This window comes from Capricornis sumatraensis, chromosome 9 (genome assembly GCF_032405125.1).
Source record: "Capricornis sumatraensis isolate serow.1 chromosome 9, serow.2, whole genome shotgun sequence".
In the NCBI taxonomy this organism is placed as follows: domain Eukaryota; kingdom Metazoa; phylum Chordata; class Mammalia; order Artiodactyla; family Bovidae; genus Capricornis; species Capricornis sumatraensis.
The window spans coordinates 45,452,139-45,478,138 of NC_091077.1; the positions used below are offsets into that span (position 1 = coordinate 45,452,139).

Consider the following 26,000-nt stretch of genomic DNA (forward strand, 5'->3'; position numbering starts at 1 on the left):
AGGAGACATGGAAAAACTAAGGTGTTTTGGACAATCAACTCCACGAGCTACCAAAAATATTATCAATTAGAACAGAGAAGAGTGGACCACTTAAAAAATTATACTGTGAATGTATTTTCTCCAAGTATCTTAGAGAAATGCAAAAAATTTCCTCATCAGTTCCAAATTCACCACAGTAGAAAGCAAAACTTTTATTACTATACCCACACAATTAAGTGTCCTGAAGTTTAACATTCAGAAAATGAAGATCATGGCATCAGGTCCCATCACTTCATGGGAAATAGATGGAGAAACAGTGGAAACAGTGTCAGACTTTATTTTTTTTGGCTCCAAAATCACTGCAGATGGTGACTGCAGCCATGAAATTAAAAGTCACTTACTCCTTGGAAGAAAAGTTATGACCAACCTAGATAGCATATTCAAAAGCAGAGACATTACTTTGCTGACTAAGGTCCATCTAGTAAAGGCTATGGTTTTTCCAGTAGTCATGTATGGATGTGAGAGTTGGACAGTGAAGAAGGCTGAGCTCTGAAGTATTGATGCTTTTGAACTGTGGTGTCGGAGAACTCTTGAGAGTGCCTTGGACTGCAAGGAGATCCAACCAGTCCATTCTGAAGGAGATCAACCCTGGGATTTCTTTGGAAGGAATGATGCTAAAGCTGAAACTCCAGTACTTTGGCCACCTCATGTGAAGAGTTGACTCATTGGAAAAGACTGATGCTGGGAGGGATTGGGGGCAGGAAGAGAAGGGGACAACAGAGGGTGAGATGGCTGGATGGCATCACTGACTCGATGGACGTGAGTCTGAGTGAACTCCAGGAGTTGGTGATGGACAGGGAGGCCTGGTGTGCTGCGATTCACGGGGTCGCAGAGTCGGACATGACTGAGCGACTAAACTGAACTCGTTTATTTATCCTGGTATTCTCAAGTATTAGTATCTATTTCAACTTCCTAATACTATTCAAAGGATAAAAGACAGGCTGGGGGGGAACTCATTATGTGCTTATCACTGCCACTTCATTTCAAATGCCATTTTTATCCTTGGGTGAATGTGCATAACACTAAACCATGATCCAGTAATAGTTTTTCATTTGATTTAGTATCATTTAAAGAACTTAAATTAATAGAGGAAAATATTTTAAGAGCTATATCCTATCTGAGACAATTTAACTGTAAGGTCATGTGACAAGCAATGTTCAAGTATTTGTTAAAAACTGACCAATCTCTCAATCATCTTAAAATGTCCATGTTACACAGCAATATTTATTACCAGAAACTGCAGTGACTGATAAGTAGACACATTAGTTTGTTAAGCTCTACCTGAAAACATGCTTTCAACAAAATGTGAATATCTTGTATCTTGATTCATATGGTTTTCCAATCAGGTCTTACTGAAGGAGCACACAGATTTCCTTCCTTTCTTGCAGACACAGGAAGAAGAATCCACAAACAGCATGCGGGCAATGTGACAAATTATACTATCTGGACTAACAAGTCCTGAAATTCATTTAAAGAATGTCAAGGAGTTACGAGAGAGATTATGTTGTGGCCTTGATTTTTATTTTTTCCTAGAATTCTACAGATTCTAAAAGTTATCAATTGATGTTATCTTTTAAATAAACAGCACCAGTCTTGCCCATTGATACAATTAAAATTTGACTTTTTCAGCTCTTAGTTCACAAGTTTATTATGAAAAACACTGCAGTGCTCTTGTGCAGTAACATCATCTTACAGCAGGGAAAAAAAAAAAACAGTTCCATTCAAAACAACTCACCAGGTTCTGACAGTAACAAAGAACAACATGAGGCTGAGATTTGAGAAGGGAAAATAAACTGAGTGCAGACAAATCATACAATTAAATTAAACAGTATCCCTGAAAATAAACAAAACGATTTTAAAACTCACAAGTAGAGGGGAGGCCTTGGTACTTATTTTTAAAAATGTTCATTAAGCTCCAATGATTGTTTGCTGCTATTCTTATCTACAGTCATGCTGAGTAAAGCTATAGCTAAATGGAAGTTAAATTGTATTCACGAGGTGTTAATGTTTACATCTTATCTGCAGTCTCTCAGAGAAAGCAAAGTAACTACAAATAGCGCTATGCCAGAAACTGGTTTCTTGACCAACAATGTCGCTTCAGCATGCAATGAACTGGTTCATTCTAAAGTGGTCACGGCTGTTGATGACAGGCTTTGTATTTTTATATGGCACATCTTTTTGGTCCATGTGGAAACAAGTTTTTTTGAATGTTAACTATTCTCTGACACTTGTGGAGTTACTGTTGCTCTTCCCATATCCATTAGGTCAATATATGGTTCATGGCAATACTGTACAAGTTTAAAATTTCATTACAGGAAGTAGTCTGGGGTACGACGAGTAACATGTGGCTCGCCTCTGCGAGGTGCTGGGTCAAACTGCAAGCTGAAAAACAAAGACATACTTGCTCTAAGACATCAATGTACTGATAATTAAAATCAATATTAGTCTCAGTTTTAGTTCCAGATGTACAACACAGTGGAGAAGGCAATGGCAACCCACTCCAGTACTCTTGCCTGGAAAATTCCATGGATGGAGAAGCCTGGTAGGCTGCAGTCCATGGGGTTGTTAAGAGTCGGATACGACTGAGTGACTTCACTCTCACTTTTCACTTTCATGCATTGGAGAAGGAAATGGCAACCCACTCCAGTGTTCTTGCTGGAGAATCCCAGGGACAGGGGAGCCTGGTGGGCTGCTGTCTATGGGGTCGCACAGAGTTGGACATGACTGAAGTGACTTAGCAGCAGCAGCACTGTAACATGTTGTTTTGAAATTTCTATACATTAATCACAGCAAGAGTCACCTATGTTAGTCTAACCACCACCTGTCACCAAAGTTATTACTGTATTATTCGACTGTTCCCCACGCTGTACATTTCATTCTTGTGCACATTTTTACACTTTTTTCTATCCAACGACTTACATAATAGGACCCTAATTATAGCCTTATCATGCATTTTACATGCGTTTTCTAGCTGAATGCCTTCTCAAAAGAGCCAAGGCAACATCAGCCAGAGGACATGCTTCTATACACTGTGGTTCCTTCTGAGACCATTTGAAAAGATTCTACTAAACAAGTTTTAAAGAGCCTAAGGTACTGTATATACAATCATTTCATCCTCAGGATTTATTTACTGTACCATAAAAGTATAGGTTTAAAAGTTAAGATCCTAATAATTAATATTAAGGTCTAGGTTTCTGTTGATGTATTTCAAAGGAAACCTAAAAATCTGGAATCTGGATTTAGCATAAACTCTTGAACTATTAAACCTCCCCTATTTTTATACTTTTTTCTATCCAATGACTTACATAATAGGACCTTAATTATAGCCTTATCTAAAAACTAAAATTCAAAAAACAAATATTCAAGTAATGGTAACCAGCTACTCAGGTGTGAATACTTACAAAGAGTATTTTAGAGTATCATCAAGTTCCATGATTGCAGCTTGGTTACCACAACGATAACAATAGTTTGGAGCACTGAAAATCGTTACTACATTTCGGTCATGGCACCAGTTATATCCCTACAAGGAAAAGAACAGGAAAAAAAACAACACAAAAACAACTCTATTTTACTCCTTTATTTACACAACTAAAAGTGAATCCCTTCAAGAAGGAAAATAGATCTGCCCTTTTCCCCAAAAGGTTTTTTAAAAAGTACTGCTTTGTTTCTGAATGATTTAATAATTTCCTATACTCTGCACAACAATCCCTCCCCACCTTCTGGCCATGCCGCACAGCTTGTGGGATCTCGGTTCCCCAATCAGGGAATGAACCCAGGCCACAGCAGCAAAAGCACTGAATCCTAACCACTAGACCACTAGGAACTCCCTATGCAGAACTCAAGAAAAGTCCTAAAAACACAACAACAAAACACAAAACCACCTATCTCAAAGGGATAAACTACTTCTCTCTCATTTCTTATTGCAACGGCCCTAAACACGATGTAAGAATGAGTATATGGCCATTCCTTGTATAGGCAGATACCCACTCCTGGAGACCAGAACCTTATTGATTCTGTCCTCATTACAGGCATTACATGAACTGCCCAGACACGAACGAGAGATGACTCTAGGAACTCCAACCTCATCCCCTCAAAGGTCACCTGAATGTATGAGTAACTTTTAAAGTACTGTTCACAAATTTCTTTCCCTATCCCAAGCAAAGTCAGACTTTATGGATAATTACAGAGTTGTGTTAGTATAAATCTAAATTGGATCCTAATTTTGTAAGTATGCTTAATCAATGTTTTATGCTAAGAATTTAGCCCCTTTCCCTTTAGTTTCTTCTTTTAAATCACCTGTAATCCTACCATCCAAAGGATCACTTAAACATTTTGGGTGTATTTCTTGCCAAACTCTCCTCCATATATACGCATGTTAAATATATGTAATAAAATTGAGATTTTTGTTATATTTCCATCTCCTCCATCTTACTTTCCCAGCCTTAACTCCCAAGCACTGCTCAGTCATTACGAATTATCTCAGAACATTTTAACATCTGGATCAAAAGCCTGAGATTTTATTTGTTTATTTTTTGGCTATGGAGGTTCTTCAATGCTGCATGGGGGCTTTCTCTAGTTGCAGCAAGTTGGGACTACTCTCTGCTATGGTACTCAGGCTTCTCACTGCAGTGGCTTCCCTTGTTCTGGAGCACAGGCTCCAGGCACTCCAGCTTTCTAGTTGCAGCTGACATGCTTTGTTAACTCTGCTGCATGTGGGATCTTCCTGGTCCAGGGATCAAATTGGGTGTTCCTTGCACTGCAAAGCAGATTCTTAACCACTGGATCACCAGGGAAGCCCCAAAAGCTTGGGATTTTAATTCTAGTGTGCATTCATCAAAAAGGCTCAAGCTATAATGGTACACGCATCAGAAAAATACATGCATATTCTCACTAATACCATATAATTTAAAATTTTCTAAGATCTTCCTTAAGTTTATTTAAAAAGCAAGTCAATGTCAAAGAATAAACGTACCTCCATCACCAGCTGATGAGCTCTAGACACCAACGTGAGGCCATTGGCATGATTAAATGTCTCAGAAATATCCTGCCCAAAGGTGTAACCAGCTCCTCGAGGAGATATACCCCAACCTCCACGGTCATCTGGATCTGACCACAGCAAGTCACACATTGGACCCTAAAAAGCAAGTAAAGTTTTAGACTACCTCTCGGAAAACTGGTTAATATGTGATCTTAGTAATTTAATCAGAAGCACCCTACTAAGTCACTTGTTGAATGGTGTTTGCCAAAACTGGTAAAAGGTTTTGCAGATAGTCAAATATCTGTGTCAAATTAAGTAAGAAATTATTTCCAGATGTCTTTAAGATGCACAGCCTACACCAATGAGTTCCAACAGCAACAAGCCCTAACTAATTAATAGTATAGTAATTAAAGTAGATGCTCTGAAAACAGTCACCACCTCAGTCCTAAACCCAGTCCCAGAGCTGTCGTGATCTTGGCAGGTTTCTTAATGCTAGCTTCCGAAGAATAGGGTCAATTAGAGTGCTCACACCACCTGGGATGATTTTTGAGAATTAACAAGAAAATACATAAAATGAACTAAGTTACAATTAAGACCAGTTGCTCTTTCTAAAATTTTCTGAAAAGAAAAAATTTTATTATCAAAAAAAGAATAATACCTCATGGGGAACTTCTTGTAGGCGATCAAGTGCTCTGATGTGATCCAGTGTATCTATGGATGGTGAGAGGCCACCATGTAGACAGAAGATCTGTAAAGAAAGATTTCCAACATTACCTTCATTTAAAATAAACATTATACACTAAGCTGCAAACAGTAGCCCACATCATTCAGCCAGCCCCCTTGCTGTCTCTGTGTTCTCCCAGAACTGGGCTTGTTTCTGCAGGATCTTTCTTTCATCCCACTGTAAACTATGGAATATACTTTTTCTTCCTGATAAAACATCCCTAAGGCACCCAAACTCCAATCAGATCTTGACTTTACCCTCATCATAGACTATTATTTTCCTTCTCATAGAATTTTCTTGAAATTTCTCTGTGCACTTGTCTACTGGGACCAGAAAATAGTTAATTACATCTCCCCAACATGTCCAGAAACAGCCTAAGAGAATGGATGGGCTGTATCTTCCACCCTACTCCGTGGTTCAGTGCCCCTCACAAAATAAGGGCCCAGAAGGACTTGAGGATGGAAAAATAAGTTACTGGCACCTAAATGTTAAGAAAGCAGATGCCTGAAAATAATTAGCAATATAAGCTTTAAGAAGACTTACGTACCTGCCCATCCACCAAGGCAGTGAGAGGAAGATAGTCAAAAAGGTCTGTAAAATACTTCCAAACATTGGCATTTCCATATTTCCTTAAACACTCATCGTAGAAACCATATACTTGTGTGATCTGTCTGCTCTCATGATTTCCTCGAAGAATGGTGATACGTTCACGGTAACGAACCTAGAACAAAAAAGTGGAAAACATGAACAGCTGGCTCCTTCAAAAACCAAGTAACAACCCAGCAAACATTCTACAGGAAAATACAGAGTTCCAATTTTGTTGGAAAAAATATCTTACACTCTCACATCACACAAAAGTGAAGTCACACCTACAGATATTTATCCCACGGGATATCTGCCAACCCCATCTCACTACCACCGACTTTATGTCAAGCGTAATCATCAGCTGCAAAACCCCATCCATGAGGTTTTTTTATTAGTTATACAACCATTACAATCCAGTTCTAGAACCTTTCCATTAACCCAAAGATCCCTCACGCCTGTTTGCAATCATTTCCAATTCCCACTCTCAGCAACTATTAATACTCTCTTGAGATTTGCTTTCTTTAGAAATTTCATAGAAATGAAACCATGCAAAAGGTAGTTTTTTGTGTGTTTGGCTTCTTTAACTTAGCAGAGTATTTTTGAGACTCATCTGTATATTGATTAGTGGTTTGTCCCTTACTGCTGCACAGCATTCCATTGTATGACTACACTGTTTTGGCTTTTTATTCATCAGCTGGCTGAACATTTGGACTGTCTGCAGTTTAAGGCTACTGTGAATAATGTTTCTATGATCCTACTGCCATGTAAGAAATTTCTGTATGCATATACGCTTTCAATTCTCTTGGGTGGATTCCTATGGTTCTAATGTATCTTCAACAAATTAACACTTGGTATGACTAGCCTTACCCATGAAAACCATTCTAATGGGTCTGATTTATTTCTGGCTGTGCCACACACGGCCTGTGGGATCTTAGTTCCCCAATCAGGGACTGAACCTGCAACCTCTTTACTGGGAGCAGTCTTACCCAGTGGACCACCAGGGAAGCCCCTGGCCCTGATTTTGACTTTAATTTGCATTTCCCTGATAACTAAGGTTTGAGCATCTTTTCATGTACTTAATACTATTCATACACCTTCATGGGTGAAACATCTATTCAAATGTTTTGTCCACTTAAAAATTATTTGTTCTCTTAGTATAGGTTTAAAAAATATATATGAATACAAATTTTTTTTTAGTGTATCTCTTTAAGAACAAAAAAATCAATTTGATGGAAGTCCAATTTATCAGCATTTTAATGGACTGTGCTTTTGGTAGCATACTTAAATCATCTTTGTCAAACCCAAGGATACAAAAATAATTTTCTTCTATGTATTATTTTAGAATTTTCAGTTTTAGTAATTCAGACTGAGACCTCTGATTAATTTTGACCCATCTGTACAGTATGAAATAGCTTAAGTTACTTTTTTGCATATGGATACCCAACTGTTCCAGCATTATTTGCTGAAGTTTCCTTTCCCCTGTATTAAGTCTGTTAGAACTACCATACAAGATCACAGAGATTAGAAAGCTTAGTTCAGTTCAGTTGCTCAGTTGTGTCTGACTCTTTGCGACCCCATGAATCGCAGCATGCCAGGCCTCCCGGTCCATCACCAACTCCCGGAGTTTACACAAACTCATGTCCATCAAGTCGGTGATGCCATCCAACCATCTCATCCTCTGTCATCCCTTTCTCCTTCTGCCCCCAATCCCTCCCAGCATCAGGGTCTTTTCCAATGAGTCAACTCTTCACTTGAGGTGGCCAAAGTATTGGAGTTTCAGCTTCAGCAGCAGTCCTTCCAATGAACACCCAGAATTGATCTCCTTTAGGATGTGGCTGGATCTCCTTGCAGTCCAAGGGACTCTCAAGAGTCTTCTCCAACACCACAGTTCAAAAGCACCAATTCTTCGGCGCTCAGCTTTCTTTACAGTCCAACTCTCACATCCATACATGATCACTGGAAAAACCATAGCCTTGACTAGCCAGACCTTTGTTGGCAAAGTAATGTCTCTGCTTTTAAATATGTTATCTAGGTTGGTTATAACTTTCCTTCCAAGGAGTAAGCGTCTTTTAATTTCATGGCTGCAGTCACCATCTGCAGTGATTTTGGAGCCAAAAAAAATAAAGTCTGACACTGTTTCCACTGTTTCTCCATCTATTTCCCATGAAGTGATGGGACCAGATGCCATGATCTTCGTTTTCCGAATGTTGAGCTTTCTTTAAGTCAACTTTTTCACTCTCCTCTTTCACTTTCATCAAAAGGCTTTTTAGTTCTTCACTTTCTGCCATAAGCGTGGTGTCATCTACGTATCTGAGGTTACTGATATTTCTCCCAGTAATCTTGATTCCAGCTTGTGCTTCTTCCAGCCCAGCGTTTCTCATGATGTACTCTGCATACAAGTTAAATAAGCAGGGTGACAATACACAGCCTTGACGTACTCCTTTTCCTATCTGGAACCAGTCTGTTGTTCCATGTCCAGGTCTAACTGTTGCTTCCTGACCTGCATACAGGTTTCTCAAGAGGCAGGTCAGGTGGTCTGGTATTCCCACCTTGTTCAGAATTTTCCAGTTTATTGTGATCCACACAGTCAAAGGCTTTGGCATAGTCAATAAAGCAGAAATAGATGTTTTTCTGGAACTCTCTTGCTTTTTCCATGATCCAGCGGATGTTGCCAATTTGATTTCTGGTTCCTCTGCCTTTTCTAAAACCAGCTTGAACATCTGGAAGTTCTTGGTTCACGTATTGCTGAAGCCTGGCTTGCAGAACTTTGAGCATTACTTTACTAGCGTGTGAGATGAGTCCAATTGTGCAGTAGTTTGAGAATTCTTTGGCATTGCCTTTCCTTGGGATTGGAATGAAAACCGACCTTTTCCAGTCCTGTGGTTACTGCCAGGGTTTCCAAATTTGCTGGCATATTGAGTGCAGCACTTTCACAGCATCATCTTTCAGGATTTGAAATAGCTCAACTGGAATTCCATCAACTCCACTAGCTTTGTTCATAGTGATGCTTTTTAAGGTCCACTTGACTTCACATTCCAGGATGTCTGGCTCTAGGTGAGTGATCACACCATCGTTGAGTATCTGGGTTGTGAACATCTTTTTTGTACAGTTCTTCTGTGTATTCTTGCTACCTCTTCTTAATATCTTTGCTTCTGTTAGGTCCATACCATTTCTGTCCTTTATTGAGCCCATTTTGCATGAAATGTTTCCTTGGTATCTCTACTTTTCTTGAAGAGATCTCTAGTCTTTTCCATTCTGTTGTTTTCCTCTATTTCTTTGCATTGATTGCTGAGGAAGGCTTTCTTATCTCTTTTTGCGATTCTTTGGAATTCTGCATTCAGATGCTTATATCTTTCCTTTTCTCCTTTGATTTTCGCTTCTCTTCTTTTCACAGCTACTTGTAACGCCTCCCCAGACAGCCATTTTGCTTTTTCACATTTCTTTTCCATGGGGATGGTCTTGATCCCTGTCTCCTGTACAATGTCACGAACCTCTGTCCATAGTTCATCAGGCACTCTATCTATCAGATCTAGTCCCTTAAGTCTTTTTCTCACTTCCACTGTATAATCATAAGGGATTTGGTTTAGGTCATACCTGAATGGTCTAGTGGTTTTCCCTACTTTCTTCAATTTAAGTCTGAATTCAAGCAACAGAAATTTATTTCCTCACAGTTCTAGAAGCTAGAAGTCCAAGATCAAGGTGTCAGCAGGGCTGGTTTCTTCTGAGGTCTCTCTTCCATGGCTAAGAAATGGCCATCTTCTCCACGTTTCTTCTCATCATCTTCCCACTGTTTTTGTGCTCTATCTCCTCTTGTAAGGACACCAGTCATACTGGGTTAGGGGTGACCCATATGATCTCATTTTACCTTAATTACCTCTTCAAAGGCCCCATCTCCAATACAGCTAGGTATTCTGAGGTACTGGGAGTTAGGATGCAGCATGAATTTGGGGAAGAGGTGGTAGTGGCAAATTCAGTTCATAACACAAACACCATAAAAAAAAACTTTATTTATTTACGGCTGCACTGGGTCTTTGCTGCTGCACACATAGGCCTTCTCCAGTTGCACCAAGCAGGAACTACTCTCTAGGCGCACGGGTTTCTCACTACAGTAGTTTCTCTTGTTGCAGAGAATGGGATCTAGGGTGCGCAGACTTTAGGAGTTGTGGCTCACAGGCTCTAACTGACTCAGTACTTTTGGCACACCGGGAAAGCTGTCCCGCAGCACACAGGATCTTCATGGGCCAGGGATCAAATCTGTGTCCCCTGCAGCACTGGCAAGCAGATTCTTTACCAGTGAGCCACCAGGGAGGCCCCAAACATGAATTCTTAAAAGGCAGTATATTTATTCTTCCTCTGAGCATTAGGAGCATCTTGGGCTTTAAGTATAGGTTAGCTTGCAAGACTGCTTTCATAGCATCTACAGTCACTGCAGAAACTTTCCATCATTTAATTCTACTGCTTCAATTTACAGATGCAGAACATAAAGACCTCCGAAAATGTTTTGCAGCACTTTACATGCTTCAGACTAGTTGCTTCATCAACACTTACATTTCTGTCAATTGCTCAAAATTCAGTTTTTCCCAAAACCACATCTCAGTGCTCCTCCAATACTAGAAAATGCTGTCAGTCATCTTACCACTTTTACATATTCTTTAATAAAATTATCTTCCCAGAAGAAAAGCCTAATAATTTAAGTGAAAGGTTATCCTAAAATGTTTTCTACCATTTTATGTTTTACCTTCAAATCTCTATTTCCCAAAGCTACAACTGGTATAAAACAGCTCGTTTTCTTTATCATTTCTATTGTACTAGATTATCATGTCATGTCTAACACCTGCAAAGTACTCCACTGAGATACGCCATACCTTAGATATTCACTTACTGTTATTTATATCAATTCCTTCTCTGAATTAAAGATAATGCTACAATTTACGTTTTCATACACGCAAAGCTTCTTTCCTCTTAAAACTTCTTCCTCAGTACAATTTAGTTACACGGTTGTTGTGTCAGGGGATATAAACATGCCAATACTGGAAATGTGCTGCTCTGGTAGTGAATATGCTTCAAAAATATCTACAAAGGTTAATTATATTACCTGTTCTAACTCCAATTTATTAAATAAAACTTCTATTTAATCAGCCCTCTAGCATTTTATAATCATCTGACTGAGGCATTGTTTTCCTTAGAAAATAACTCGTTTTTATATTCTGTACCATTCCCTCACATTCAGAATGAAGATATAGACATATCTATTAAGTCCCAAACCTGAATATCTAGATTCCTAAATGTGGAGATTATTCTAAAATCTAACGTGCAGATAGAGAAGACCACAAATCATTGGGGGGGGGGGGGAAGGACATTTAAGAGGGCTGTCATATCCAGTTCAAAATGCTCAAATATAAAATTGAAATTACCTTAAGAGCTACAAGCAGAGTAACTGTTTCCACTGAATAATATCCTCTGTCAACATAGTCGCCCATAAACAAGTAATTTGTATCTGGTGATTTGCCACCAATTCTAAACAGTTCCATGAGATCATGAAATTGCCCATGCACATCTCCACAGACAGTGACTGGACATCGAACTTCTTGCACATTGGATTCTTTTGTCAGGATTTCTTTAGCCTACAGATGGAGAAAAATAAACCAAGACACTTAGCATTAAACAACATAAACAAAGATATGTTTAGCTACACTTAAGATACAAGCTGCACTTAATACAGCTTTAAAGGACAGCTCAGCATAAGATGAATAGGCAGATAATTATGACCCCATCAAAATAAAAGGACAAGACATGCCTAAAATCTATCCAACAGCTATCTCATCCCTGATCCTAGGAAAAACATGCATCAAGGTGCACAGTCCCATTCTTCCCATCAGTACCACAAGTTTTAGGCCTATCGGTTGCCATCTAACTAAATGCTAAAGAGATCATTATTAGCAGTCATATCGAACAAGACACTCAGGTACCTAGTTCCTCAGCGTTAGAGTTCTAACTACAATGTACTCTAGGATTTCAGGCTATGTGGAGAGATTTCTTAGCCCTACTTTATTTAAAAAAGATTATGGGGAAGATATTAAAACTTTGCATTTTGTTTTTGTTTTTACCCTCTTAATATCAAAGTACAAATTTACTGTTTTACAACTGTGACTATTCAATATACATGGTTTTTATGCTGCTTTTAGAAAACTAGCATCCTATGCATTTGCCCATGTAACCACACATTCAATTAAAAAAAGACAGGAAAACTCAATTTTCATCTTGATTTCTTGCTGATTAATTATCATCTTTTTGGCTGTGCTGGGTCTTCCTTGCCACGCATGGGTTTTCTCTTCATTCCAGTGTGCAGGCTTCTCACTGTGTCGGCTTCTCTGGTTGTGGAGCACAGGCTTGGCAGCTGGGGCGTGAGGGACCTAGAATGTGTAGGCTTAGTAGTTGTGGCACAGGGGCTTCATTGCTCCTCAGCATGTGGGATCTTCCAGGACCAGGGTCAAACCTATGTCCCCTGCACTGCCAGGCAGAATTTTAACTGCTGGACAACCAGGGAAGTTCCAAACATTAGTTTTAAGAGTAACATAATATTCCACTCAGTAGAAACTCTTTCATTTATTTGCAACACACATTTATTCATCACTTGTGTTAGTTTCTCAGTCATGTCCAACTCTTTGCAACCCCATGGTCTGTCCATGGAATTTTATAGGCAAGAATGCTGGAGTGGGTTGCCATTCCCTTCCTCAGGGGATCTTCCCGTTACTGTATGCTAAAAACTATGGAGTGACTGGGAGATAACCACTCATTTGCTCGACTATGAGTGATACTCTGTGCCAGACCCCATGCTAGTCCCTGGAGGTATAGTGAGTAAGACAGATCATTCTCAAGCCAGGGTTGGTGAGGGGGATTTGGGGAATGATTACAATTAGCAGATGCAAAAAGAGATCTATGAAAGTCCAAGGAATTAACCAGGAAAGGTTAACATGGTTATAGCACAGTATGGAAAAACAGAGACAAGGGCAGACTAAGGTGAGGGCAACCTGACTTTAGCACTCGTAGTCCTGAAGCCCAGGAAACACCTCAGCTGCATCCAGGCAAACCATAATGACAGCTGGTCATCCAGGTAGTAAATACAGGGAGAGAACAGAGCATGGATATGGACTGAAAACAAGTCTATTTAAAGTAGTAGCAAAACAAAGATCCAACAGACAGATGATCTGATGAGTGAATTTAGGATTTCAGAAGCAGGGGTATGACTGTGGATACCTGAGGCGGAGTAGAGCTTAAAGGTCACCCACCAGTACTGAGGGACCAAACGACAAACAAGTCTTGCGTGACTCCTTCCAAAACATATCTCAATCCATATGCTTCTACATATTTTGTCAACATCCTGATCCAAACGGCCATCACTTCACCTGGATTACTGTTAGCCTCCACAATGATCTCCCTGTTTCTAGTCTTCCTCCTCCAATTTACTTTCCGTGTAACAATCAAAGTGACAGCTTAAAAATTATCACCAGATTCACTTTATCCACCATCTACACCAGGGGTCCCCAACCTCTGGGATCTAATGCCTAATAATCTGAGGTGGAGCTGATATAATAATAAAAATGAAGTGTACAATAAATGTAACATGCTTGGATCATCCCCAAACTAGCCTCCTCTATGGAAAAATAGTCCTCCATAAAGCCGGTCCCTGATGTCAGAAGGTTGGGGACTGCTTGTCCACACAGCACTTCACTAGAACAATGCCCCAGATGTAGAAGGCACTTCTTATTTTGAGAGAATCAAGAACTTATTTTGAGATACTGGATAGGTACTGGTGTCTTCAGGGAGAGCCCTGAATGTCTCCCAGGACAATGGCATAAGTAGAGACTTAGAAAATGCTACCCAAGTTCTCTGGATAATGAAGAAACAACAGATAATAGCTGTAAAGAAAAAAGCCCAAATATCTAGGTTGAAGACAGAAGCCTGACAAACAGGGGGGATTTTATTCTCAAGTAAAAGGAGGCAGAACACATCCACCTGGGAGAGCTACTACAGAAGGTACAAGACTTTCTCAGGGAGGGGACTGTGGCCAATGTGTCACTGCTCACTACACTGTGAGCAGCAACCGTGGATGTCAAGGACTGATTTACTTGCTGCTGCACTGGGTTGCTGTGCATGGGCTTTCTCCAGCTGTGAGTGGCGGCTACGCTCCTGAAGCAGTGAGAGGGCATCTCACTGCGGTGGCTTGTCTTGTTGGGAGCATGGGCTTAGTTGCCCTGCAGCATGTACAACTTTCCCGGACCAGGGAACCCACATCCCCTGCAGTGGCAGGGGTATTTTTAACTGCTAGACCACCAGGGAAGTCCCCCTACAGACTGGTTTTAAGGAAGTAATACACAACCTTAGCAACACATTTAAAAAATCACTCAGAAAACCTTTCAGGATGGCACGGGGAGGGAGGAGAGAGGGGGGTTCACGATGGGGAACACGTATATCTGTGGCAGATTCTGTATATCTGTGGTAGATTCATGGTGATGTATGGCAAAACCAATACAATATTGTAAAGTAATTAACCTCCAATTAAAATAAATAAATTTATATTAAAAAAAAGAAAACCTTTAAAAATATTCAGATGTCCAACTACTACTTCTCCCAATTAAGTCAGAATCTTTGTGGGCGGGATCCAAGTAAGAATAAGTCTTCCTTCCCTACCCTATGCTTTCTTGGGTGCAGTCAAGCTTAAGAACTATTTTGAAGTCCCCGAACATTCTGGGGAGACTATTTCAGGACACTTATCAACCACTGACATAGAAATGTTAATTAGTTTGATCTAACATTTTTTAATTTAGAAAAAAATTCTGTTTCAAAAAGAGGCATTTCTTAAGAAATACATACACTCTATCTCCCTAGAGTAATTCCAACTTCCCAACTCATTATTACTGAAAAGAATATTCTATTATTAAATATTTGGAATACCGGGCCTAATGTTATCAGCACCTAGTATATACACACGTGCTCAGTCGCCAAGTTGCGTCTGACTCCTGGGAACCCCATGGTCTCAAGTCCGCTAGGCTCCTCTGTCTATAGGATTTTCGAGACAAGAATACTAGACTGGGTTGCCCTGTTCTCCTCCAGGGGAATCTTTCCCACCCAGGGACTGAACCTGGGTCTCCTGCATTGCAGGTGGATTCTTTACCACTGAGCCACCTGGGAGGTCCTCAGTATATACTATGAATGAAATGATAGGTTCTACTTAAACCCATGTAAATCTTACCTTGATGTTACCACACTTATTTTCACCAGAAGTTAAATTTTAGAATACATCTTGACACTTGAATACCTGCAAGATTACAGTCTACATGAATGTTAAAAAGCTGTCATTAATGACTGCCTTTTAAAAAATATTATTTCCTGTGATATATTACTGTTTCTAAACTGGAGTATAATTGCTTAACAATGTTGTGTAGTTTCTGCCGTACAGGGAAGTGAATCAGCTAAGTGTGCTGTGCTTAGTCCCTCAGTCATGTTCAACTCTTTGTGACCCCTTGGACTGTAGCTTGCCAGGCTCCTCTGTCCATGGAGATTCTCCAGACAAGAATACTGGAGTGGGTTGCTATGCCCTCCCTCCAGGGGATCTTCCCAACCCAGGGATCTACCCAGGTCTCCAGCACTGCAGGGGGATTCTTTACTGTCTGAGCCACCAGGGAGTCAACTATATGTATACATAAATTCCCTTCCTGTCACCCCACTCCCCATCTTACCCATCTAGGTCATCAGAGAGCTGAGCTTGTAACTGCCTTAAATCCCTTATAATCTACTCAAAATTTCTATTCAAATCATAAAAGAAAAGTCTAAATGCTATTTGTTCCTTTTAGGTATTTCAATTTAGATAAATCACAATGATAAACATTGTATCTACCTTCAATTTTATTTTTTAGTCTTTATTTAACTTGTTACAATATTGCTTCTGTTCTATGTTTCATTTTTTTTTTAATACCTCTAGGCATGTGGGAACCTAGCTTTCTGACTAGAATCCAACCCACACCCCCCTGCACTGGAAAGCAAAGTCTTTAACCACTGGGCTGCCAGGAAAGTCCCAACAGTAATACATTCTTGTAAAAAAATTTTAGCAGCAGATAAAACTAAATGTCCCTTCTGACCACTCTCCAGAATTCTACTTTTCTTGGGCAAAATAACCAACCATAGCATTCTGAGGTATATCCTTCCGAAGTCTTATTTTAAAAATTTATATACATATTATATTCCCATAGAAACATAATAGTTTTCTTTGCATTTTTAAACTAGAAACAGTATTAAGGGAAAAGCAGCCTCCTCAGAGTTCATAATGCACACACATACAGACCAGGTCAATTTCTCACACTGGAAGTAAAAGTACTTCCTGAAGAATTAGGATACAAGGTGTGTTTACTGAAATGTATATCCCAGTACCTGCTCCCTTGTATCCATATCCAGGCATGTTTCCTGAAAGAAGATTCCAAGAAGTGGACCTATGAGCATATGCAGCAGTTTGTACTATTTTTATGTTGACACTACCACACTGTTCTCCGAAAAGGAAAGGCCACTGTATAGATAAAGTGAACACTCTTACCCTGGGAAAGTCAAAGCTTGCTCCTCCCTCCCCAGCAAATTTTAGACCAGAAAAATTATAATTAAATCCTGAATAAATCAGTAGTATATATCAGATGCAATCCAGCCAACTATTAAGTATATTGTAATAAATATTCAAGCTTATAAAGGACCAGTTTAAAACACACTTAAAAAAATTCTCAATTTACCAGCTCTCAGATGATCACTACACAAAAAGATGAAATTCCTATAACAGCACAACAAAAAAGACTGCAGACGTCTCGTTAAAAGATTATTCTACAGTCAGGAAAACTAATCATGGAAATGTCTGAGAGAAGCTGTGCTATCACAAGGAGACAGGCCTTATAAATCCCAGAAGCACCTAACAGAAGCCCCCTCTACGGGTCACCCAAAGGGACCTCTAATGAGTCACCACCTTTAGCGTCCAAGCCTTTACTAACCACCAGTTTCAAAGACAAGTATACAACCTCAACTCTCTGGTTTAATACTCAAAGTAAATGGCAGAACCAGACTTTCAAGGTAACTTAATTAACACTAAACATTTTAAAAAATTTTAATAACTACCTTTCCACTCTCATGGTATTCTAACTCCCAAAACTTAAAGCCTCAGGTCATCTGAATTATTCACAGAAGCAAAAGCAACACCCCTCCCAAACTTCTATTTCCCCTAAAACATTTCTCAAGGACTTCAGTCTCAGCTAATATAATTAATATTTGAAAAAAGAATGAAGATCAAGTTCTAAAAAATAGTGTAACTAGCACCATATTGCTTTATTGGACCCCTACTGAAATTCAGTCAAATGATACAGATGGATATAAATTAATTCAAGGTAAGTACCTTCCCAGAACAAAGTCAAAACTGAAACAAGTTATTCCATTTAATAAGAGCTTATCACAAGTAACTGTAGAAAGTTAAAATTTTTTACATGTCCTAAAATTTTAAAACTTAAAGATTCACCCAAAGGACAGTAACATTCAGGAACATTAACTTATTATAAATATCCTCTCAGCATTCTGAGTTCAGATTCAGAAATCTCATTTTATTTTCAACCTACTATAAAACCATCAGGTAATAAGGTCAATGACCTACAGACTTTTATATTTTTTATAGTTTCATATTCTTAGATATGGACTATCCCTAACCACCATAACAATGTGAAATTGAAACAAATCAGACTGAAAATAGATCAACAGATCAACAAAGCCAGTATTTTTCAAAGAAAGCAAATAAAAGAAAACACGAACCAACAACAGATTCACCAGCCATTTATATATATTAATTTCCTTAAAGATATACAATAGTGATATCATTTCTATGTAATTTACACAGCAGAAAAAGCTATGCAACACATTTGTGCCTTTTTACATTTTAAATAAAAAACAACGTATTTATGCATTTTATTATTACATCAAGGAAAACATTTAAAAATACACAGTGATTACAGTGTAAATATTCTTTGTATAAAATGACTGGAAAACAATAAAATCCTAAGAGATTGTTTCATTTCAGTGGTTAACCTATAAGAATATGGCCTTCTCAATTTTACCATACCAACAAAAGCTATTTTCATTTCTTTGTATTCCCTTCCAGTTTACAAGTGCCCACCATCTCAATTTGTGTCCTAAAGTTCTGAATACTGATCCAGTTTCCTATAGCACGATAATGATCAATGTAAACTGTTGTATAATATGCTCCTGAACAGATCTATACATGTATTATTATTTCAATCATTTTCTTTCAGGAAATTTTCAGTTGTCATTACAGAATTGACATTTTTTGTTTTCTATGTACTACTGGACCAACTACTGCCCAACTTGTTATGCAGTAATAAATGGAAGACCATACCCATTCTCAGCTATTTCAGATATGAAGTGTTATCTTCTGATTTAACTGACACTTTTCATTTAAGAGTTCAGACTTTTTATTCCATGTTTATATAGCATCAGGTTATTTCTCCTCCTATACAATGTGTCCACACAAGCTAGATCTCTTTCTATTAAAAATCTGGTAATTCTAGTGTTCATTAGAACTCTAGTTCAAGTAAATTTAACATTTCGTATTTTAATCAGTTGAATACATCTTCTACCAATATAGCCATAAAGACATGAGAAGCAAACAACAAAGTAATTTTTGAATTTTACTTCTCAGTTTAAGTGAAAAATTAAAGACATCTGAAAAGTTTTTTTCAAGACTCCATGCTTCTACTGCAGGGAAGATCTTGCATACTGCTCAAAGTGACCAAAAAATTAAGGAGTAAAAATAAATAATCAAACAATCATGTTAGGTATCCTGGTGAGGCATGGAAAGATATTTCAAAATATAAAATAAAAAGCACAGTAAGTTTGCAATGATGAAGTTTTTCAATATCCTAAGAGAATTTCATTTTGCTTCATACTGTCTTTATGGATATAAAAGGTTTTTTTTTAAGTTCGTGATAAATACGTGACCAGATTTTTATTTTGGTGTCATACATAAGGTAGGACATATTACTAAGTTCTAGAAGCAAATGAATCTTGAATTAATTATCTCCAACTACCAAATCTTTCTTCATAAACTTAGTCTTTCATTAATTATACTGATCAGATGCCGCTAATATTTTACGAAATATTTCACTTGTTTTTGATTTAAATTCTGTATTTAAAAGTCCCCTGGAGAAGGGAAAGGCTACCCACTCCAGTATTCTGGACTGGAGAATTCCATGAACTGTACAGCCCATGGGGTCACAAAGATTTGGACACAACTGAGCAACTTTCACTTTCACACTTTGCTTTTTGATTTAGGGTCTAATGGAAAGAAAAAGATCAGGGATGAGGGGAATCCTAAAATTCTATTAAGAGAATATGTGTGTTTGCCCATCTGTTTCTGTCAAATAACCATCTTACTTCTGACCAAAATGAACATTAAAAAATATATATTTTAAATTATTTATTTATGACTGTTCACAAGCTTTCTCTAGCTGCCCCAAGCAACTAGAGAAATAACTACTCTTTGTCGGTATGTGCGAGTTTCTAACTGCAGTGGCTTCTCTTGCTGGGTAGCACAGGTTCTAGGGTGCCCAGACCTCAGCAGTTGTGGAGCACAGGCTCAGTAGTTGCCTCACGCATGTGGGATCTTCCCAGACCAGGGACTGACTGAACCTGTGTTCCCTGCACTGGCAAGCAGATTCCCAGTCTCTGGACCAGCAGTGAAGTCCTGACCTTTTCTTTAAAGCAGTATGCCTCACTTGCAACAAACATACCCATGTGTATGAATTAAACAGTCCCAATCATTTCTGCGTAAGAAAAAAAATGTTAATCTACTAAACTGAGAAATGTTGCTATATACACAGTTAAAAAATTTTCACAACAATCCATCCTGAATGAGATTCATCCTCACTGAGTCTGGTCTCTTCTCTCATCTATGAAAGGTGACTTAGCCTTGAGGACCTTTAAAGTTCTTTTCATCACTAAAAAGGGCTTCCCTCATAGCTCAATTGGTAAGAATCCGCCTGCAATGCAGGAGACCCCTGTTTGATTCCTGGGGTAGAGAGGATTCGCTGGAGAAAGGATAGGTTATCCACTCCAGTATTCTTGGGCTTCCCTTGTGGTTCAGCTGGTAAAGAATCTGCCTGCAATGCAAGAGACCTGGGTTCGATCCCTAGGTTGAGAAGATCCCCTGAAAAAGGGAAAGGCTACCCACTCCAGTATTCTGTTCTGGAGAATTCCATGGACTGTACAAGCCATGGGATTGCTAAGAGTCGGACACGACTGGAGTGACTTTCACTTTCATCACTAAAAAGCTTTTTTATTGGCAGTCAAAGCCCCCCAACAGATAGCAGGCAACACTGCTAGTTTACAGATGATGGGCAGTAGAGAAAGACAATTAACGTGATAGCACAAAAATTCTACAATCTTCCCTATCTGGAGCTTACAAATTCAACCTCCTGACTAATCCCAAACCCTGCTACAGAGCAATAACAAATTCCTACAACACCACCACTATTTAGACAAACTTAAATAGTGAAAATAGTACATATACGGAGAGCATAAAAATTTTTGGTTGAATGTATTCCAAAAACAAATGTACGCTGTCACAGTTACCAGTATCACTGACACTCCATAACTTGTGTGAACTACACTTTACATGACTACGTTATCTAATGTTTATCTTTCAGGGCACTCTAGAAAAAAGGTTCTCAATCTTCTTTCAGGCCTCTGGACAACAGAAAGGTAAAAATTCCCATTGGTGATAGTAACTGAATGACTAAGGCAGAGGTGGGGACAGGGTGTGCCAGAGTGACTGGTCAGCTGGTCACGTATAGTTTAGAAAATACCCAGATGCACACTGCTTTGTTCATCCACTCCAAATCACAATACCAATAAATCAATGGGCAACAGCAACTCTGTACTGTGAAAAAATTAAGCAGTCAGTCCTAGATTGCTTTTTACAGTCCTTTCAGACCTCACTCACCCCAGCCATTTACTGGCTACCAGACCTCTCTCCACTTCAGTCTCTTCTACAATTTTTGCTCCGGAAGTTGAAATCCCCTTCACAGTTATACTCTATTTCAGATCTCACTTGCCCAGTGGAGTGCAGGTTGAGGTTTTTTTATAAAAGGATGATAATGAGAAATGGTAAGGAAAAAAGGTGCAAATAAGAGAAACAGCTCTAAATATAAAGAAAATAGTAACAGGAGGGGGGCTGATTCTATGCCACACATAACTTTTCCTACTTCTCAGCACCCTCAAGAGAGAAGCCAAGCCACCATACATGAATCCAAACCCAATGTCTCCTGGTTTTCCTTAAAGCTTATCTCCTCAAAACTAAATAAATACTCTTCCACAGGTAACGCCAAACCTGACTTACAATAAAACCAGGAAAAAGAACACCAAGCTAGAGTTATCTCAAGTGCTCTTCCAGTGCCCATCATTCTTTTTATAGCATGAGTTTCACCTTAGTTCTACTGCCCATATTTGCAGACACAGAACTCTTGATTCTGACAGAGAAACAAAGGCAGAGTTGGGGGAGGGGGGAAACGTGTGTCCAACAAGAACTGTTCACCTTTTTGGTGTTTCCTCATTAAGTCAACTCAAAGACAACTGCACTACTGATTCATGCCTGGAAGATCACAAAATACACCCAGGCAAACAAGCCTTGATCAAGGTAGCTATGAGGATAAAAAGAAAGGCATTTTAACAAGCTGTAATGAACAATATAAATGTCCATTATGCTTTATTAGAATATTTTAGAGCGCGTTCTCTGGATCATGACTTACACTATCTTAGAATACACAGAAAATGAACTGGGGTTTTCACCTCACTAATCTTATTTGAGAGGCAAATGCAGTTAGCCACATCCAATACTGAATAATAATTACTGTTTCCTCCTCCAGGACAGAGTGAGACAACAGTAGTGTGACATGAATAGTCAGCTTTCAAGCAATCAGAACAAAAATTATACTTTCTTTTACACAGCTGAGGATTCTGCAATTCAGTCTGGCCTCAATTCATCTGCATTTTTCATTATTAACACTACCTCAGAAGAGAGGGAGGCTGTGAAGTAAGACTAGAACATTGGGCTTAAAGTCTATAAAACTAGGCAATCTCAATGTAGTCGCTGTAGCCAAGTCTCTCTACCTTTCTGAGGTGTGGTTTCTATCTATGAGGGTAACTGTTTCATAAGCTTGTTAAGAGAACTGTGTATGTGACCGTATGATGAAAACAGTACGTTGTATCATGCTGCTCCCACAACTGCTTGTTCCTGATATTCAAATTACCTTTATGGAAATAAGTCAAACAACCTTTTATATTAAACACACACACAGACTCACAAAAATATTACCCATTTCATATAGGAATTTAACCTTGGTCAAGTATTTTGCAGGTCATCCAACCAGAAGGAAGACTCATACTGCATTTTATTTATAGTGCTTGTACAGCAATAGAAAATAGCATGCCTAGGTAAAGAACTCCTCTGGATACAAACAACATTCTCCACAAGTTTGGTACGACATGAAAGCACAAAGCCAAAAATCATACCCAAATGAAACCACTGCTGAACAAAATAACTGTTTACTAGAGCTAGGCACACAACAACATCCTTGGCTTTGATATAGATCACATCCTGGGGGGGAGAAGATCTTAACTAGTTAAAAGCATAAAGACCATATTCACTCTTGTTTATAAATAGACACATTTCTTATAATCAAAGAAATTATGAATTAGCCATCTCCACCAAGTATCTTTTCTTTAAAAACAAAAAGGAAAAAAAAAAAACTATAATACTAATCAAAGTTTTTCCTTCAAGGTTTTCAAAATATGTAGCCTTCACTAGATGTGCTACCGGTCATACAAATATTAATGGTGAAAAGAGAACTTTTTTCTTTCACTAAAAAGAGTTGTACAAAAGATCTTAAGTCATGTACTTTAACTTGTCTCATCTACCTAAAAAGCTGCCTTCAAATTAACTTAGCTTGAAACATTAATAGAGCTCTAAGACTTGGAATACTTAACAAGTTAAAAACATTTTGAAAGCTGTATGGTATCTCCCTGAAAGGATCCAAGACTTACAAATCTAGCTTCTAATATTTTTTCCTTTTCTTTTGGCTCTAAGAATTAAAATCTTGATGCAGTAAATGAACTGATTAATCTCACCACATCTAAATTTTACAAAGGGGTGGGAAACAATGGCCATTTACCAAACAGATCAAGCTTTAGCACCCCACTGTAACGCCAGCATTATCTTCTGTTGTCTCCAACAAGAACACTCTACCTGTGTGGTCCACCTACGACTGACTTCCAACTAGATTCAGTCTCCTTGAGGATAAGCATGATTATTTTTCATTCTTCTCATAAAAGCAAGCAGTCACAGATATTGAGTAAGTTTTCAATATTTAAACACAGTACTAATTTAAAATAGAACTGTACTATCTCAGATTAGCAAGAACCTTGGGACATCTGTTTTAATTCTAGCTTATAGACAGGAGAACCAAGTGAAGTGGCTGCCTCAAGGTCAGACACAATTACTTCGTGGCAGAAAGATGACTAGTGTCCAGGTCTATCGCACAGTTCCGTGGGCTTCTAATTACATCACTGCTCTTTTGCAATGTTTTCTACGCAAATGACTAGTCACCTAGCCAACTACTGACTCAAAGTCATTATACAGAGTAAGAACTCAACCCTAGAAGTCATTAAAATCATCACTTACAGTAGTACCTAAACACTAAGACCTAACATTATACATTAGGTGATCCTTAAAAGTCTATTTCTAAGCCTTTAAAACAAATGTCATCCTCATGAATTAAGGATCAAGAAGCAACAGAAGACACTGTTACTATTAAAATTCAGCTCAGTGAGATGATGTGCCATCTCAACAACTAATAGTTTCTGTCAAAGCTTGGGAATAAACAAATCTGAATTAGACTCACTTAAATTGCAATTACTCACAGAATAGTATCTGAAACAGCCTGTTTTAGGAGCATATACATCAAACTCACATTAAACCACAAGTCAGCATAACTGCTGTCTAATAATTACCTTCACTATTCCAGAAAGGCTGACATCCCACAATTCTGTGGAACTAAAATGAGATGCTGCAAAGATAATTTTGAGAAGGTTAAGCTGAAGCATTCATGGTGGAGCTCATCATTTTCTCTACTTTAGAAAACTGAATTATAGGACTTAAATCCAACAGGCTACCTGTTTCCCCAACTCCGTGGGAAAAAGAAATCGGATTAGGTAACTTAAAATGCACTTGCTGAAACAGACTACAACATTCCAATTTCAACATCTGTGAGATAAATTATTTTAACACTAAACACAATGTCTGGAATACAGTAAAACCTCAATCGACATATATTATTACTACTACCACTATTTAAAGTCACAAATACACAACTTTTCCAACAAGGAGCTAGGACACAAGATTTGCTGCTCTTACAGTTCATGGTGCTCATTTAAAAAATAAATGGCAAAATGCCAAGTACGTTAGGCTCAGAGAAGGGTTTCACACTACCCGATTTGAGTCAGCATATAAATCATAAACCGACACTTGATTTCCAATCCAAAGTTCCTTATGGAGTATGACTCACCAAATTCTCCATTTCTTCCAACTATGAAAAAGAAGTTACACTCCTCCCTGTAACTACCACCTGACATTCGTAGGTTAGAGATCCATCTTAAAATTCTTTGAAAACACACCTTAAGTCTCTAGAAGAGACTGCTCGGTGCGTTGAACACAACCAAGACAGTACTTAAAACTGTGGGGCCTTTCGGTAGGACCTGGGATCTGGTCTACAAGCTTGCCTTTCGGGGAGCCTCTGGACAGCTCTGGACCTGAGAACCAGTAAAAAGCCTCTTACTCACCTCAGAGAAGAGTCCCAGGCCCCATTCCCAATCCATAGAACCCAAGTTCTTTTACCTAAACCTTCCCCAGCTCCAACTCACAGAGTCTAGCCCCCCCCCAGCCATCTCGCCCCGCGCCAAGGCACGGAAGCTCTAAAGCCCCGGAGTTGAGTGAACGGCGCCATTTTAGGCGGCCGTGGCAGCGACAACCAATCCCTGCGCAGGAGGCAGGGGGCGCCGGGTCGCCCGGGAGCCGCCTCCGGGCCGTGCCGGGCGCGGGGCCGGGAGGCTCGGGGGGCCGGGGCCTCCGCCATGTTGCACCCTCCCCACGGCGGCCTCTTTCTCGGGAAGGCTCTGCCCGCCGCGGCTCCCCCATCCGAGATGTAGCTCACCTTCTCGCAGAGGCTCTTAACCTGGGACTCGGACAGCTGCTTGCACTCGTTCAGCTGCTCGATCCACTGGTCCAGCTCCTTGGTGAACACCTTCTCGTCCATGATGCCACCCGCCCGAACCGGCTGCCGCTCCGCGCTCCTCCCGCGCCGCCGCCCGCACACGGGCCACACGCACACGCCGCCGCCGGTTCCCGGGGTATTTGTGAGGGTACTGGCGGCTGCTCGGCGCTAGCGCTGGCCCTCTGGCTTGCCCCTCTGTGCTCGGCCACCGGCCCCTGCCCTCCTCCACTCGCTCTAGCCCCGAAGCTCTGCTCTCTGTAATGGCGGCCGCCGGCGTGGTGACGTCACGCCCGGCGTCAGGAGGCGGCAGGGT

The 26,000-nt window shown here is 39.5% G+C and overlaps 1 protein-coding gene across 1 annotated transcript; it reads right to left on the reverse strand.

Moving 5' to 3' along the window:
• Positions 1–1,530: 1,530 nt before the first annotated feature.
• Positions 1,531–26,000, reverse strand: PPP2CA (protein phosphatase 2 catalytic subunit alpha). The gene is made up of 7 exons (XM_068979283.1): positions 25,628–26,000; positions 11,741–11,950; positions 6,289–6,462; positions 5,676–5,765; positions 5,012–5,173; positions 3,441–3,559; positions 1,531–2,421 (listed from the first exon to the last, which is right to left on the reverse strand). Exons 1-7 carry the CDS (start codon positions 25,727–25,729, stop codon positions 2,349–2,351), a joined length of 930 nt encoding a protein of 309 aa, XP_068835384.1. The 5' UTR covers positions 25,730–26,000; the 3' UTR covers positions 1,531–2,348.

Bases quoted from the DNA above. Each gene is read 5' to 3' on its own strand.
- PPP2CA (XM_068979283.1), bottom strand. From the start codon at position 25,729: ATGGACGAGAAGGTGTTCACCAAGGAGCTGGACCAGTGGATCGAGCAG. The intron at 5,766-6,288 runs GTACGTAAGTCT...CTTTCTTTACAG, and splicing joins CTGCCTTGGTGGATGGGCAG to ATCTTCTGTCTACATGGTGG. The intron at 3,560-5,011 runs GTACGTTTATTC...TTTTCCTTGTAG, and splicing joins CTCATCAGCTGGTGATGGAG to GGATATAACTGGTGCCATGA.